General features: G+C 37.1%; 1 protein-coding gene across 4 annotated transcripts in view; it reads right to left on the bottom strand.

Annotated features, from left to right (window-relative positions):
- Positions 1-17,609, bottom strand: part of LOC133528004 (uncharacterized) — a 29,003-nt gene extending 11,394 nt beyond the window's left edge. Inside the window, exons 1-10 of one of the 4 annotated variants that reach the window (XM_061865255.1) lie at positions 17,268-17,609; positions 16,094-16,162; positions 15,512-15,651; positions 13,345-13,393; positions 12,486-12,661; positions 12,004-12,066; positions 10,128-10,182; positions 8,188-8,432; positions 6,746-6,803; positions 74-129 (exon numbers count right to left, since the gene is read on the bottom strand). In XM_061865255.1, the coding sequence (XP_061721239.1) occupies positions 74-129; positions 6,746-6,803; positions 8,188-8,432; positions 10,128-10,182; positions 12,004-12,066; positions 12,486-12,661; positions 13,345-13,393; positions 15,512-15,651; positions 16,094-16,162; positions 17,268-17,324 (968 nt within the window). In that variant the 5' untranslated portion in view covers positions 17,325-17,609. The remainder of the gene's footprint in view (positions 1-73; positions 130-6,745; positions 6,804-8,187; positions 8,433-10,127; positions 10,183-12,003; positions 12,067-12,485; positions 12,662-13,344; positions 13,394-15,511; positions 15,652-16,093; positions 16,163-17,267) is intronic. The other 3 variants (XM_061865257.1, XM_061865247.1, XM_061865256.1) reach the window with 3 other exon arrangements.
- Between the last annotated feature and the right edge of the window lie 693 nt (positions 17,610-18,302).

Genomic DNA, 18,302 nt, shown 5'->3' with positions numbered 1-18,302 from the left:
ACACCTTGTGATCCAAACCGTGATCGGGTGACTTAGATTAGCCCTTTGGAGTAGCTTGACAGTGAGTACTTACTTATGACTCCGGTCTCGGGTATGCGACGGTTGATCTAACAGCCTCAGTAGGGTTTCCTGGGGACAGTAAATAATGTCACTTATTAAACATGGTCATTGGTGGCCTAACGGTAAAATATGCGAGTTTCCCATCAGGAGGTCGCGGTTTCGCACCCCGGCTCGTACCAATGAGTCTCTAAGAACTTATGTGCGAAATAATATTCGATATTTTATGAGTCACTTTTCGATGAAGAAAAACACCATGAGCAACTCTGCATACATCCGCAAAGTAATTCAAAGGTTTATGTTAACTTCCCAACCCGCTTTGAACCAAACCAAAACCGACTTCACAAAGGAAATAAAATATTACTCTCTATATACGCTAGCAACTGATATGTTTGGAGTCGGTGCCAAGTTAAGTAGTTACAATACTGGTAAATAATAACTCCATACAATTGATGGACGGCTTTCATTCTCTTGTTCGATAACCGCACCAGAGTCCGCATTCGATTCGACAGTGTGTTGATGCTTTTAAGATTTGCTTGGCACTATATCAGTTTAATCTTTGAAGTCGGTTTTGGTTTTTTTTGAGCTATAACAACGTCGAGTAGAGTGGACAACGGACATCAGCCCACGGACAAAGACACAGATAAAAGTCTGACGTTAAATCAATGATAGAACATTAATCAACGTGTTAATGTTTTTAACGATGATGAGGTTTCGTTACAAAAAATACTTCGAGTTAGTTTTATTTTATGCTTCAACGTTTCAAGGATCGGGTGGCTAAGCGCATCTTTTACTCGGAGCTGGAGGAGGGCAAGCGAAAGCATGGCGGGCAACTACTCAGGTATACTTAAAGATGTGCTGAAGCGCCAACGCCACATGAAGAACACAAATGCAACATTGACAATCTATTTATTTATTGCACAAAAGAAAACTTATCGCACAAAAGGCGGACTTAATGCCAAGAGGCATTGTCTACTATTCAACCTTAAGGCAAATCAGAGAGATTGCGTCACCCATTTCACTTAACTTAAACTTTTTTCGATATTGCTACACTTTATTTCGTCAATACGGCTTAAATCGTTGCAATTATGGAGAGTAGAGGTATGATACTTTGTACCTCTACCCTCCATAGTTGCAATGAAGGCAATAATCACAGAAAAAACATCTTTGTCATAAAAACTCAAAATATTATAAAAACGTATTTATTGCTCTATGACACCATTCAAATAAATAAAATACAATTTCGGTTTCACAAAGCTGCCGTTTTGTTGTGCATTTGGATGTTCAAAGATCCAAAAGTTTGAATATTTTGTAAATAGAAAATAAAACAGTAAAAAATCGACTAATCTTTACTTTTCCATTTATACTCGCCTCATCATTTACTTCAGTATTTAACTAGCTAGTTTATAATAATATGCTTGTGATAAATTAAAATCATGCTTTGTGTAAACTGTATGATTTGTCTTCATAATATCTGCTTACAACAAGTAAATATTATATTAAAGTTGCTTTGTTAATAAATACTGGAAAAGTAAAATACTCTCGATGTGGCCCGTAAACCCATCGATTAGTATTAAGTGCGATTTCATATAACTAGCAAATATAAAAACTCGTACTAAACATTAATACATGTGTAAACAGGCCCTATAGGTTGAATATATATATATATATATATATTGTTCAAATATTGTTGAAGTCGAAGTCGTGTTCTGCTTTGTCCATATACTCTTATACCTACTCACTTGCTCGTAACGTGCAAATTATTGAACCGCTTTTAAGCTCATACTTCTAGATATTAAACACGCATGCTTTTTCATTATATTATAGCACTTATACGGTGCGGTAATGTATGATAAACCAACTAAGCGATTTATCGATTTGGTCTCAATTCATCGGTTATAAATACGAACACTGTTTGTCGAATTCGTTCGCGGCTTGGCCTTGTTAGACCTTTATGTTACTATTTGTAATAAGAACACTCTCATGGTTTTTGATATTTGTATTTTGTATATTCATATGTTTTATAAGTGTCATTCTTACTTCTCTTTGTGATATCATTGTGTAAACATGTACTTTACTTATTAAACTATTTCCATATAATCCACGGATTTCTCTTAAATAACAATAGGTTATGAGTGTCCATACAACGCAGTGAAATAAGTTTTCAAAAGTACGAGAATCATGGATTCCGCATTACATGTTTACACATATAACGTTCTCGAAGCTACACGGAAGCAAGAACTTCAACAACTGGTTATTCAGTATTCAGTGTTTGCTCACCGATCAAGGGCTTTGGGAGGTCTGCGAGAAGGAAGCCGATTGTGCAGAACTCTCAGAAAAGCAAAAAGATGCTCGTGCCAGAGCAAAAATTTGCTTGTCCTGCGACGAGAATGTATATCCGATCATAAGGTCAGCTAAAACTGCTTTTGAAACACTGAAATGCCTGTTAAAGGCGTTTGCAGACAGCGGCCTATCGAGGAGACTCGCTTTAATGAGTAAGCTATTATCCAATAGATATAATGGCAACATGCAAGAATATGTAAACAAATCGCTTGCTACGCAACAGGAACTCCAGGGAATAGGCGCGTCGGTCGACGATGAGTTTTTAGCCATCATTATGCTCGCCGGCCTGCCAGAAGAGTTTAAGCCGTTGGTGATGACACTAGAACACGCTAATACGAAAATAACATCGGAGAACGTCGTGACGGCTCTTCTGAAGGAAGACTTTCGAGCTGTCACCGCTGCATCCAGCAGTACCCAGTACCATGCACCTGTCAAACAAGGACCTGCAAACAACGTGCTGCAAGCCCGCGCTTCGAAGACGAAACCTAAATTGTTTAGTAAATACTGTAAAAAGTTAGGGCATGTAGTTTCTGAGTGTAGGAAAATTAACAAAAACAAGAATGATTCGGCGGTCAAGTCATTTAATACAACAGAATTCACCCTTTCATCTTGTTTCCCTCACATTCCTCCTACAGGCACAGGTTCTCAGGATTGGTATATTGATTCTGGTGCGACTTCCCATATGAGCAACCGGAGAGATTGGTTCTCCGCCATGTCACCCCACATGATGCCCATCACAGTCGCGAACAACGACCAGATTTCAAGCCATGGAGAAGGTACTGTAAATATGTATATATCCGATAGTGTAAATACGATTAGTGACGTTTTATTCATCCCAGACCTAGCAACAAATCTTTTATCGGTTTCCAAAATAACCGAAAAAGGTTACGATGTTTTGTTTACATCGAAAGGCGCGAGTATCATTCCGGAGAATGGCTGTCAAGTGACAAAACCTGTCATTGCCACAGGCTCTATACATAAAGGTATGTTTAGACTTGATGTCAGTTCAAATATTCCTCACGCACTTTGTACTGGCACGAAGGAGTCCGCAATGCTATGGCATAGACGCCTTTCTCATATAAATGCCAAAACGTTAAACATCCTCAAAAATAGGAATGTTGGCATTGATTTTCAAAAAGGTTTGCATGAACAATGTGTTCCGTGCCTACAAGGCAAACTATCTAAGAAACCTTTTTACAAATCTACTAGTAGGTCTAATTGCGTATTGGAACTCATTCATTCCGACCTATGCGGACCAATGAGTACGCAATCTTTTGGCGGAGCTCTATACTTACTGACGTTTACGGATGACTTTAGTCGGAAAACTTTCGGCTATCTTTTGAAAAGAAAAGATGAGGTCTTCGGTAAGTTCGTAGAGTTCAAATATTTAGTAGAAAACCAAACGGGGAAAAAGATCAAGGTCCTGAGATCAGACAATGGAGGCGAGTATGTCAACCATTTCGGCTATCTTTTGAAAAGAAAAGATGAGGTCTTCGGTAAGTTCGTAGAGTTCAAATATTTAGTAGAAAACCAAACGGGGAAAAAGATCAAGGTCCTGAGATCTGTCTACGTTCCTGAAGGAGAACGGGATTGTCCACCAGACCACAGTTCCGTATAACCCTGAAATGAACGGGATCTCGGAACGTGCCAATCGCACGATTATCGAAAAGGCGAGATGTATGCTCCAGGACTCGCAACTGCCGAAAGCCTACTGGGGAGAAGCGGTAAACACGGCGATTTATATTAAAAATCACGTACCTACGCAAGCCCTGAAGAACCGTATTCCGGAGGAGATGTGGACCGGTAAAAAGGTAAACCTGTCACATCTCAAAGTCTTTGGCTGTGAAGCTCATGTCCTCGTACCAAAAGAAAAACGTACGAAGCTTGACGCCAAGACACAGAAATGTATCTTCGTAGGCTACGCGACGGAAAGCAAAGGTTACCGTCTTGTCAATCCCCAAAACCCTCGAGCGATTATTATCGCAAGAGACGTAGTCTTCATAGAAGACAAGCTCCAGGCAGATTCCACCCAAAATTACATCACTCCCGAGTTGGAACCTCCGCCCCAACCACCACAACAAGTCCTAATCCCTATTTCTGATCCTGATCCAACACCACAGTACCATATACAGCTTGATGTTCAGCCTGAATCTTTAGTTCCAGACCATCCTGAACCTGCACCCGCTGAACTTGAAACGGAATGTCTTGAGAACCCTGAACCAGCAGAAGCAGTTCCCGTTCCCGGAGAAGCACCGGAGCGCAGATACCCTGCTAGGGACAGACGACCTCCTGAGCGATATATACAGGTTTGCGCAGTCAACATGACCTTTGATCTGGAACCTGAGACATTCAAAGAAGTTTCAGACCATCCACAGAAGCATGAATGGCTTGAAGCGATGAAAGCTGAGTATGAGTCTCTCCAAAAACATGGAACCTGGATTCTAGTTGACAGACCCAAGGATCGGAAGACGACAAAATGCAAGTGGGTCTTTAAACGGAAAAAGGATACCAGTGGACAAGTTGTAAAGTATAAAGCCCGATTAGTAGCCAAAGGGTTTACCCAAGTTGCAGGTGTAGACTACGGAGAAACTTTTTCGCCCGTAGCAAGGCTATCGTCTGTACGGTTACTAATGGCATATGCGGCAGAACTTAACTGTCAAGTCGACCACCTCGATGTAGAAACTGCTTTCTTGAACGGAGATTTGGAAGAGGAAATTTACATGGAACAGCCTGAAGGTTTCTCTACTGACGCGAAGAATACAGTATGTTTATTAAAGAAGTCACTTTATGGCTTGAAGCAAGCTCCACGTCAGTGGAATAAGAAAGTGTGCCAGGCTATGGCCACTTTATCGCTTACACAAGCATCAACAGAACACTGCATGTACTACACAAGACAATTATTTTCTAGTTGTAGCAGTATTCGTGGACGACTTCTTCATTCTGTCAAACAGCGACAGCTTGAAAACAAAATTTAAAAACGATCTTAAGAAATTGTTTACAGTCAAGGATCTGGGACCTGTCAAAGACTGCCTCGGAATGAGGGTATCCCAGAGCAAAGGTCGTGTAACTCTTGACCAGTCACACTACATTGACAAAATTTTAGGAAAATATAACATGACGGACGCCATCACCGTCACTACACCAATGGAACCTGGCCTGAAGTTAACCCTTCCCACGCAGGAAGAAGAAATAGATGTTCCCTACAGAGAACTTATCGGGTCGCTAATGTATATAGCAATTGGAACTCGGCCCGATATTGCGCACACAGTCTCGTACCTATCCCAATTCAATACACATTACGGGGGGGTACACTGGAAAGCCGCAAAAAGAGTTAACAGATACCTCAAAGGTACCAAGGACATGAGGTTAACTTACACTCATAATGGCCACAACAACGTCGTGGGATATTCGGATGCTGACTTCGGAAACAGTGTCATTGACCGAAGATCCTATACAGGATATGTCTTTCTGGTGAGTGGAGGGCCAATCTCTTGGGAAGCTCGCAAGCAACGTACAGTCGCCCTTTCAACAACAGAAGCTGAGTACATGGCTTTAGCTGAAGCCTGCAAGGAGGCCATTTACCTAAAAACGCTCATACAGGAGGTATTCAATATCACTCATCCCATGACCATCCATTCCGACAATCAAAGTTCCCTTAAACTCGCACATAATAGCACTTATCACGCCCGCACCAAGCACATCGACATCAAACATCACTTCATCCGTGAAGCACTATCACACCATAATCTGCACCTCAGGTGCATTCCTACCAATGATATGGTCGCCGACATTTTAACCAAACCTTTGGCTAAAATAAAACATTTTAAGTGTACAAATGCTTTAGGTTTAGGTTAGGTTTAGGTGTACATAGTAGGTATTAGTGTGTGTATAGTTAGTGATAGTTAGATGTATATACAGGGTGATTTTTTTTATGTGCTATACTTTATTATGTGTACAGTTTACTTTGATATGTCTATAATTATACACTTATGTACATTATGAATATATACAGGGTGTTCATATTACGGGGGGGTGTTAAACCTTTATGTTACTATTTGTAATAAGAACACTCTCATGGTTTTTGATATTTGTATTTTGTATATTCATATGTTTTATAAGTGTCATTCTTACTTCTCTTTGTGATCTCATTGTGTAAACATGTACTGTAAATTGACTACAATTTTTTGTTTTAATTGCAAGTTTGAGAAAAGCACTATATAAATCTCGGCGTGAAACGGGGTTGCCTATATCGGGGTCTATATCTACTTGGCCTGCAACCCTACGTTTCCCGGCCTCGTTAGTAATGTACTATTACTGCCCATAAGTATATTTTTCTACAACATACCAGTATAGTGTTTCTTCTACTTTGACTATACAATACTCGTTGATTTGTTTTTCCATATCTGAAAAACGCGCAAGTCTTTAAACACACTCCTCAGAGATTAGAGTCATTTCCACGCCCGGATCTATGAACAAGCGAGCAGGTTGGAAATGTCCATCTCCATTCCCAGCAAGACCCATGACCGTAGGCAACACTACATTTGGCAGAGTAAGCTTAGTATCCTTTACCAAGCAAGACTTCATAGTGGCATTATTAACACTGGCAGTGCCATTAGGTTCCCGTTCACCATCCGGTTCGAAGGATTAAATTGTATGTTAGGAACAGCTTAAAGAAAGAATGGATTAGAACAGTACCTTATCGGTGTGATAAAATTACTTGAGTTTTTATGTAATTTATATTAACAATACAGGCCCAAAACTGAAATAATATGTCTGGAAGTTAAGCATTATGTATATATACTTTGTATTAAACGTATAGGCCCAAAACGATTCACTACTAGGCAGGATCACTACCGACTAGGCTAGGAGGCCGTTACACTAGGTATTAAATGTTATAAGGACACTAACTTTTTAAAAGATCTCCTAAGAAGAAGGACTACTGGGTGTCCAGTAATTAATGGATAACCTTCTAACCGACGACACCTTAGGCTGGTCCAGAAAAGGCAAGTGCCTACAGGTCTAGTAAAAGTTTCATGGTATTCGAGATAATCAAACTATTCTGCTTTTTTTAATAGCTAGCACCTTACTTCAAACACCATCACATCATCTATATTATTGTTCATTTGTCAGTATCACACAAACAATTTTGTAGAAAGTTGGTCACATTGGTCTCTATACATTTTTTATTCACCACAAGCGATGTAAAAAAATCTTTGTACTTTCTTTGACTTCGATGACCGACTACAGGCTACAAATTATAAGCTAAGTTTCTCGTCCTGTTTTTCGCTCAATATTGATTTTTATGGACATGTGTTAGAACTTTATGGTGGCCAGACCGGTTTTTTCAACATTTTTTTTCTTATAAATTTCAACAAGTTGATCGCTTGTGGAGAGTAAAAAATGTAAAGAGAACAGGGTGACCAACTTTTCAGAAAATAGTTTATCTAATACGCGTTCTAAAATTGTCTAACGCATGCTATTTACATCTTTACAAACAAATAATGGCTTAGATGGTGATTGATGAAAGTGAAGTAAAGCTATTAAAAAAGACAGAAAAGTACGATTATCTTCGAAGCTTTTAATTGATCTATGAGTGCCAGCCTAAGGTGTTCTGTCGGAGGTTAGAAGGTTATGCATTAATTACTGGACACCCAGTATAAGGACGATTGAAAACTTTCAAAGAACGACGAAGTCAAAATGCAATGCGCGCTCGCGGCGAGATCGTTACGCGTTCGTGGCAAGATCGTTGCGTGCCTTTATATATGTAAGTTGAGTGATAAGACTTACGTTATGCCAAGATTGTCTAGATTTCCGTAAACAAGCGGTTCTTTTGTGTGAGGATACGATGCAGCTGACGTAGGCGTGTCTTCAAACGGCTCCACGTTGCGACTGACCTCATTGTGACCTACGCCTTGTTCACCGTCCAGTGAATTTTCAGATTTAAGGTCTGCTGGAATGTCGTCCGAAGGAAAACTATTTTCAGAAGTAAGTTCATCTAAATCATGTGCGTCTCCAAATTGAGGTATTGCTTCCTGTAAACAAAGCATCATGTTTTAAATAACAATGTTTTTATTGAAATTAGAGAAAATTTGACTGACTAACCGTGACTGATAATGACGCTAAAAACGTCAGCGTATAAAGTTAATTCACTGGAGGAGGAGTTTCCGGCCTAATCAAGTTATACGATAAGTAATAGACGGGAACGACGTGTTATTAATAAATTTAGTAACACGTCGCCCGCCCTCTAAGGCAAAGATATCCGGAGTTTTCGCCAAAATTGCCCACGTCAATCTTGTTGTCAAATATGACAGCTCGTATAATGATGATGTCAAAGGATAACAAAAAGTTTTTGGGCAATCCTACCAATCATTAAGATAAGTGTATACTTTTGAATATATATTTTATAATTTTTCTTTGGTGTACAAACATAACCTTCTTTTACTTGCGAAGTATTGTGATTTAGTCGAATGTGACAACTCTACGCCTTTTTTTGTGGTAGGCAATGTTGGCATTCATAGGTCTGTAAGTTATCGGATTACGTTGGCCACCATCAAAACTTATGTGTCATTGGGCCTTTTGGGTTTAAACCTCAATAAAAATAATATACGAGTATGCTTCATGTGTTATAACTGAAACCCGGAAATATTTGGCAATGTGTTCTCAGATTTTTTAATAATTGCATTAATTTTTCAATATATTTTGCCCGCAGAAATATACCTTATTTTTAACAACTCGCTTAAAATTCTCAAGTCAAGTAAGTACATGTGTGTTATACAGGCTACTGCGAAGGTTGGAAACCTTCACTGGCTTTTTGAAGATAACTGGCTACAGTTATAGATTTAAATTCAGAACTATCGCCCTGCCAGATGAATAAAGATCTGCAGACATTAAGGGTAATTGATGTTATAATCTTGTTGATTTGAAGAAAAAATATATAATATCAGAAATCTACATCTGCGTTTCTATTCTCCACCATAGTTAGACCGCATTCCCTTGTTATAGTACCCAGTAATTGATGAATAACCTTCTAATCACCGACAGGGCACCTTAGGCTGGTCTAGATAAATTATAGGTCTTGTAAAACTTTCATGGTTTTTGAAATATTCGAACTTTTCTGTCCTTTTTAGGGTTCCGTAGCCAAATGGCAAAAAACGGAACCTTTATAGATTCGTCATGTCCGTCTGTCTGTCCGTTTATGTCACAGCCACTTTTTTCCGAAACTATAAGAACTATACTGTTCAAACTTTGTAAGTATTAAGTAGATGTATTCTATGAACCGCATTAAGATTTTCACACAAAAATAGAAAAAAAAAACTAAATTTTGGGGGTTCCCCATACTTAGAACTGAAACTATCAAACCCATACGTGTGGGGACTGGGGAATATCAAGGAATTTAATTTCAGTGTGTTTTCGTACTTTGTCGCAGTGACAATTGTATGAGATTCCTAGCCACCTTTTTATTGATTGTCCCTGACAATTGAGGTACCTACGAAATGGTACGGAAATTTAATTCTTTGACTCTACATTGTTTCGACTCTTGGTGTGTTAGTTTATAAAATACATTTTTAATCCAAAAAGATGTAACGCGTTATTAGAGATAAAACAGAGCCAATTGAGTGTGTAATTAAAATATGCATAGGTAGTTATAATAAGATTAATATGTCTAGAATCAAAGTAAGTGCCACTACAAGCTGCATTTACTAACCCTACCTTGTGTAATACCATACCTCTAGATTGTTTTTTCGAGCACCCGAAGAAAATTGTCGTTTTGTTTTTTTGTTTCTGAAACCGATGAAAAAAGGAAGTTACTATACACTTTGAACATGCAATGAAATATTGTCATGAGGTTTTTTAAAAGTATGTAGGTCAACGTATCACGATTCGGGCGCTGCCCGCGCTGCACTGCAAGTCAAATAATCAAGAAGGCTACCTATTATGGAATTTCATACATCAACCTTTTTTTCAATAGACTTCGTCATTCAAACAACTCTACCGCCGAAGAAGGGCACAATTGACATGAAATTAAAATGGCGACAGTAAATATTGAAACCCCAAAATAAAAACTTTTGATATTACTGAACAAAAAGAGTTAGATATCATACAGTCATATTTTCTATTGGTAACCGATGGTCCTGGGTTCGAATGCCGGTGCGGGCATTTATTTGTGTAATAAGCACAGATATTTGTTTCTGAGTCTTGGGTGTTTTCTATGTAGGTATTTATGTATTTGTATATTATATATGTAAAACACCTATCCCTGTTCTACAACACTGTTTAAAAATGGTATGGATGTCTTTATATAATTTTAAACTTCATACATTTTGTGACCAGTTTTCGTGCCACCACCGCGCGTAGTAATATAAACAGGCGGTACTCGGTAGAAAATGATCTTTACCACTGGCAGCCTTTTTAAAGTTTTTAGAACGGCAACACTGTGTTGTTGTCAGATTTTCAAATGGCTGAAGGGGGCAGTTTTGTCTAAAATTATTACCTTTTTTTTTAAATTTGAAAAAACGGTCAACCTTAACGCGTCACCGGCGTGTTTAAGTTTTCAAAGTCAGTACTAGTTTCACTTTTTTATTTGTAACATAAGATACACCTTATACATTGGAGATTAAGCTAAATATTTAACATTTGCAAAGTCAAAGATAATTTTTGACCGTGGCCTCAAAATTCTATCATCGCCACGGACTTTTGAGTCCACGGTCGTGACATATAGTAATGTGGTCGTGAAATTTTTAGTTCGTTTGATTAATTTAGAGGCATATACACTCTAGTGAATGAATTTGTTATTATTGCCCCACTGCCAAAGCAAAAAAATGTTTTTCGCGTATATGTATGTTTGTTTGTTCAATTCTTTGTCACGCTCTACAACCTTGACAGTTTGACGGATTACAACGTATGAGCTGTCAATATATTTGTCGTAGTCAGAGTCAGAGTGACTTAAGCTATGTTAAAATTATTATAAAACAGTGGAGTTGGCCGCCAAAATGCCGAAATGTAACGACTGAGGCACACTTTGTCACAACCGTGTTTATTTTATTTACCTTTCCTGAGGGTATTAAGATTGACACAATATTTGCAATTTTTTTGCACTTATTTGCTTTTTGTATGTACTTTTGATATACGTAACGAAATGTGAAAAATATAAAGCTTTTACGAAAACAATTTTTTTTAGGCATATTTTAAGTATCACCCATATAGCAACACAAAACTAGTAGGTAACTAATTGTTTGACTATCGAAAAAGTAAAAATATTGGTAATACTCGTATATAGTAAATATTTATGGAAGTATTGACTCTTTACTCTCCATGAATAATCGGATTAATTCAATACAAGGTAGACTTATTTATAAATTTTACTTTCACACTTTATTATATAAGTCCAGCTAAAATTTTACGAAAAATATTTCGCCGACCGCCATTTCAAAACTACCGACCTTTGTCAAAATGTGCCTGGACCAAACCCGAAGTTAGGTTGCTATTAATGAATGTTGCTAGCGTAAAAAAAGTGTCTCGCGTTTGGTTTAACTTGATATCAAGTTTACCAAGTGTCCCCTAGGGATCGACCCACCCCAGGTTACCCTAAACTGCTATACTTACCTAAGTAGCGGGTTGTTTTTTCTATTAATACTATACATTATCCTTTGGTTTGTTTTATCATATCTGAAACACACCGACAGTTCGTATTACCATATGGTATGATCGAACAAGGAACATATTATGCAATGCTTAAAATACAATTTAGTAATAACATACCTAGTAAAGGTAACCGATATCAAACTGCAGAGGGCCTAGCCAAGATGACGATCGTTGATATAAGACGCCAATCTGAACTTAAATAATGCATTGCAACAGGCACGTGACTTTTCGTAGCATCTGTCATTTCGATACATTGTTACTTTTGTCGATTAACGTTTGTCGATGTGCGATTGTCATCTTTTCTAGGTCCCTAAGTTGCACAACGCTGTAACGAACGTCGGATTATTTTGCTGACAATGGAATTCAAGCAGACGTCGGTGTTATCGTTCGCAATTAGCATGTAGAACTACATCATAATATATATATAACTAGCTAAAAATTACGTTATTCCAAGATTGTCCAGATTTCCGTACATGTGCCCGCCCCGATCTTGAGAGCCCTTCATTGCGGAGGGAGCGGGCTCCGGTTTATTGCGTGCAATATATTTGGTACGGGTACGCGGTAAGATACGAACTCCCACGGGACGAAAACTTGTGTATCCCTCACGTAGTTTGTTCTTCTAAAATTCATAGAATACAACCTTAAAACATGTATGTACTTTATTTTAGGTTTTATAATAGTTTCGGTTTAGTGATTTCATTGTTGTTTAATAGTATTTCATATTGTTCCATAAATAAATGGATTACACGATATTTATTTATATATTATTTATTTATATTAAGGCTATTTCAAATATCTTATATTGAACTACTTAGAACTAGTTACTCGACAATAAAACGCAAATAAAGGCTATGTTTATTTTCAGAAATTATTCTTTTAAAGTTTTAAACTCAAACCTAAACCGAAGCCTACAAGTAGCATATCCTAGGCTCTACCGAAAACTGAAAACTGTCGATTACATACGGCTAAATCGAAGAAAGTTGAAATACGGCACAAACGTGACAATAATGCAACGAGCTAAGAAGGGAGGTGGTATGCAGACACATAAAATAGCCAAATATACCAAACATATTATTTTTCTGAAATGCTATGAAGGCACTTTTTATTTCCAATAAGGCCATGTGACTTATTATGACGCATAGTGAGTGGATGTGTGTATGCGTATCACACGGAAATAATCACCCCTTGATGATCCCGCCGCTCAGTGTTCAAGCGTTTGTGTAGTTAATGCGCGTGGACTTAATTAGTAGACAGATATAATCTGTCCCAGGATTTGTACGTGTACAAGTCTACAAAATTTACCCGTATATTATTTTGACTGCTGATTACTCTGTGTTTTGCATTATCATATCTGAAAAGGAACCAATATTTAGTATGCTGTGGTATTGTATAATGAAATTTAATTCTTACTTTGACATTACTTATTGATGCAGTAGGTTTTAGTTCGTACTGCTTTGATTATGCAATTGATGTTAATGTTCGATTTCCGTGATAACTACTCATTGAATAAAACAAGTTTTTAATACATCAGCTCTCATGACCACTGAGTTGACTGTAGTAGAGTATGAAAGGAAGAGGGACATACTCGTATTTATATTACAGACATTGTGCAATAAGGGAGTCTGGTCTAGTCTCAATCGGCGCCCGATGTCCGAAAGGCAAAGGATTTGTCATCACAATTGGTCGAAAAATATCTTATTCATGCAGGTGTCCTGAAGGATAAAGGCCTATATTGAGAGTTATGGATTGTGGAAAAAAAAAGCTATATGCAAGTGAGTTATAGCTTTTTTAGGGTTCCGTACCCAAAGGGTAAAACGGGACCCTATTACTGTCCGTCCGTCTGTCACCAGGCTGTATCTCATGAACAGTGATAGCTAAACAGTTGAAATTTTCACAGATGATGTATTTCTGTTGCCGCTATAACAACAAATACTAAAAAGTACGGAACCCTCGGTGAGCGAGTCCGACTCGCACTTGTCCGGTTTTTTAATTATGTCACTAATTCATACGAAGTATACGAACCAAGTATGTTTAATTGAGTTTTACTTTTAAAATACTGACGTTTATAAATTAATTGTTTGTATTAAAATGGTCCTACTTAGCTCCAATATTTGCTTCACATTAAGGAAATTATATATATTTTTAGACTATTAATTATTCAGATGAATTGATATGAAAAAATTACATCTAACATAATTTTATCAGTAGTATTAAACATTTATTTATTTATTTCAACTTTATTGCATAAATTAAAAAAAAAACAGTACAAATGGTGGACTTAACGCCTTAAGGCATTCTCGACCAGTCAACCATTAGGCTAAACAGAGAAAGTTAGTTTTGGTGCAGGATTGCAAACAGTAGGTATGTGAATAGACAGAAGAAAATTATGAAACATTGTTTTATATATTTGGAGCAATGAATAAGGATCAAAAGATACCTACCCATGTTTTGGTGTTTCTTTGCTCCCTTCAGTTTACTTAGTGGTGCATTGTAACCCCATTGTACAAAAAATCAATAGACGCACGCCAAAAAGACAGCTTAGTTTATGACGAACGTAGAAATTTAAAATATATGTTCATTTTCATTTATCTGAGTATATAAACAATAACATAGAAATATAATACTTGAACATACTAGACGTTTAGTATTTTTTTTATGCATTAGAGCATTACCCACAGGGCACCAAAGTAGGCCCATGTTACGTATGTTTATAAATATTTTATTTAATTAATTTAATAGCCGTTAAAATGTTATATATTACTCAATTTTCAAACATGGTTGAATGCCTGATGGGTCTGTTCCTTCGATGCCTAACCTGTCAAAAATGACAATATGGCGGACTAATATTTGAAATGTTACCGTATGTAAGAATCAATTCGTTTAAAATTAAGTTTTGTGTTTCGTAAGTATGATGAAAAACATTGATTGTAACTTCGGGGGTAAGAATATTGCAAACTCGGGTCTTTAATTCCCTAATTGCACAATGTATTATTTATGTCTCGAGTTAACAACTTCAATTACCATCCTTGTTACATACTATGTTTTTAATTACACTTGCGAAGAAAAACAGAAAAAAGAAAACAATTTAAGCGGGTTGAAAAAAAAACTCCTTTATATTGTTTTTGTGTTTGAAACTGAGACAGACATATGTCATGAAACTCATGAATTATTTAATTATTAACAAATTAGTAACCCTACTGCTATTTTGTGCTGCACAATGTTATATTCTCCTAATGTTAAATATAACCAAAGATATAATTAAATTAATATTTGACTCATTATAACCTTTTTTATTCATATGAGTTAGTGATATAATAATAAAAAAAACACCATTTCCTGGGAAAGAAAAAGGACTATTACTTACAAGCTACACCTGCGTGTGATGAAAAAAATATTATTACTACTTATTTTATTCGTGTCCCTAAATGTCACATTGTTTAATCATTACGTTGTTCCACTCATAAAATACCTTCCTCCATCTTCTGGTTTCTTGACAGAAGTGATCATTTTCATAAGCTTGGGATGCAGTTGGCGAGCCATCAGGTTGATATCTGCCCGCTTGTGATTTTTTGATGTACGCCAGTACTTGTGTCCTTCGCGAAGTTTCCACTGTTAGATGTTTCTTAATTATTATTACTCATGTAGAAAAAAAAATAGTAACAAAAAAACCGATATTTTTCGTCGGATCCCATGTCGAGGAAGGACAGCATCTTGTTTAGACAATTTCGTGTTTAAATAGGCTGAATTATCATTTGCTGTCTTCTTAGGCTTGCTTTGCTTTCCAACGTTAAGTGAAAACCTACGGTTTTTATTGTGCAAAACATTTAGGGTATATCAAAATGTGCAATTGAACAAAGCTTGACCACTTATAAGCTTTGGATTATCCAATAGATACGTATCTTGATATGAGTGGCCGGAGTATTTATATGCAAGATGCACAATTCATTAGAAATATGTTCTAGGAATGTATCAGAGAACAATATCCGATACCTAAAACAAATCTCATAAATAAGTATTGCAGTTTTAGGCAAATAAATGTTTTCACCCATACCTCTCTAGGAGCATGTATCTTGGTTTGGTCCATTGATCGTATTGTTTTAGCACATACAGCGCTATAACTCTGAAATAAATTTTATAGTTTTAGTTTACAACTGCCGTAAAGCTGTCGAATTCACATAACATCGATGCCGATAGAGTAGTTACACATAACATCATCGTGTTCATGATGTAGATTAGATGTACGAAGGACGAATTAGAACTTTATGTGTGAGTAAAATTAGACTAGTTTTCTTTACAACGCCTGTGATTGGGTCTGTACTGATGAATTATGTATGAATCAACCGATGAAACTACAGCGAGTTTTTTTTATTTTACAAACGTACGTGTGTACGTTTCAGTTTTTAATAAAGAACATCGCAAAATGCACTTTCTAGCTCAAACAAAATCAAACTCAGATAGGTACCAGGACACTCCGAAATTAACAGAAACGAAGAAGCGGACGAACTTGCTAGAAAGGGCGCAGACTATACATTCACCAACTTAGAAAGAACGAGAGCAATCGATTGATGGAAGTCCGTCAAAGGAGAAGAATACTCGAAAGCTCTAATCAAAGGGTTCAACAGAAAAAACTGCTAAGGAGTTTGTAGGGCTCAAAAGACACAAAACCTGCGCGGTGACTAGAATATTGACTGGACACTGTAAGTTGCACAAACACATGTTTTAAATTGGAAAGTAACAAGATGCGACATGTAGGTTCTGCCTGGTGTCAGAGGAGACTTCAATGCATATTCTCGGTTCCTGTGGACCACAAATGTCAAAAAGAAGTACCTACCTAGGGCGGCACGAATTGCAACCCTATGAAGTACAGAGCATTACGGTCTAAAGTATCTGAAATTTCCTGGACTCAACGTAAATAATTCACTTTAAATGGCCGTCACGATAGATCACTGCTTGGTCGATGTGGCACTCAAAGGCCCAAAATACCCCTTATAATAATAATAAATGTAAGTATTTATGACTCTGTCTATGTTGTAGGTTGGTACTTAACTCCCATAAGGATACAATGAGGAATAGGTTTATCGACAACCGTCAATAGAACTTTTTACCTTTAAACATCACAACTAACGATCTAAAATTATCATAGATGAATTCACCTTGAGTGCTATTATAACAGAGATTTAGATAAACCAACAACCTAAAATAGTGCTCTAATTATTATAACTTACCGCAATTGCAAAATAAATCAACACCAGTATGTTAATTTTGCACTTCATTTCTATCATTTCTAATATTAGCAAGTTAAAAATAATATAACTGCTAATTAATTAAGGGATTAGGTACATGCCCATCTAGGCTATTCACCGCTAGTGATACTTATTGAAATGTACCTATGCATTGGCGATACTTCAATATAGAATTTCGTGCAGAGCATGAAATTAATATGCGAAATGATTCAAACGGTAAACAATTCTATTCGCTTGAGTAATTTCAATTAACCATTTATTGCAAAAGCAAAACTTACAGGGAACTTTTGTTTTTCGATTATACCAATTTGATCTAAATCAGTTCAGCGATTTGAGCGTGAAGAGGCAACAGAGAATTACTTTCACATTTCTTAGGACACAGACCTATTAGTAGGGATACAGTGAAACTATTTATTGTTTGAGTAAATTTGTTTCCTTTAAAGAAAGAGGACTGAATTTGACTTCTTTGTGATAGAAAAGTCAAATTATATTACTCGTAATAGATAAAAATATGCCGTCTATATTTTCTTTTTATAAATGATGGTTTTTATATCTATGAAACATGCTACACAAACACGAGTTTTTTATAGACTTAAGTTAACGGTGACAGTCCATTTCCAACTGCAGCTGCACTACCGTTGCGACATTAATGGTGCGCCATTACTACAGCGGCCGACTGCTGCTGTTTGCGGCGTGCAGTCGCGGCAGCGTTCGTCAGTTGATTGTCAATGTCAATGAGTTATGAATAATGTCACTGTGATACGTATAAATAAAATTACTTACTAATTTAATTATTTGTATTTTTTACGAGAAGAAGTAAGTGATGATAATGCTACATGGTACCAGATCCAGCCAAATCCATCCGACAGTGTCCACACGTTTTTGGCGGCCTAGTACCTGTACCTGTATCTGGCCGTCAGAAACGTGCGGACACTACCGGCTGGATGTAGAAGTCTGCGATAAACGTCCCCTCAAAAAGCCAGGTAGGCTTTTTATCCCGGGTTTCCTTTATTTTCT

Source organism: Cydia pomonella, chromosome 1, assembly GCF_033807575.1.
Source record: "Cydia pomonella isolate Wapato2018A chromosome 1, ilCydPomo1, whole genome shotgun sequence".
Classification (NCBI taxonomy): domain Eukaryota; kingdom Metazoa; phylum Arthropoda; class Insecta; order Lepidoptera; family Tortricidae; genus Cydia; species Cydia pomonella.
The sequence above is the reverse complement of the archived record's forward strand: the minus strand, read 5'-3'. Positions and strand labels throughout refer to the sequence as shown.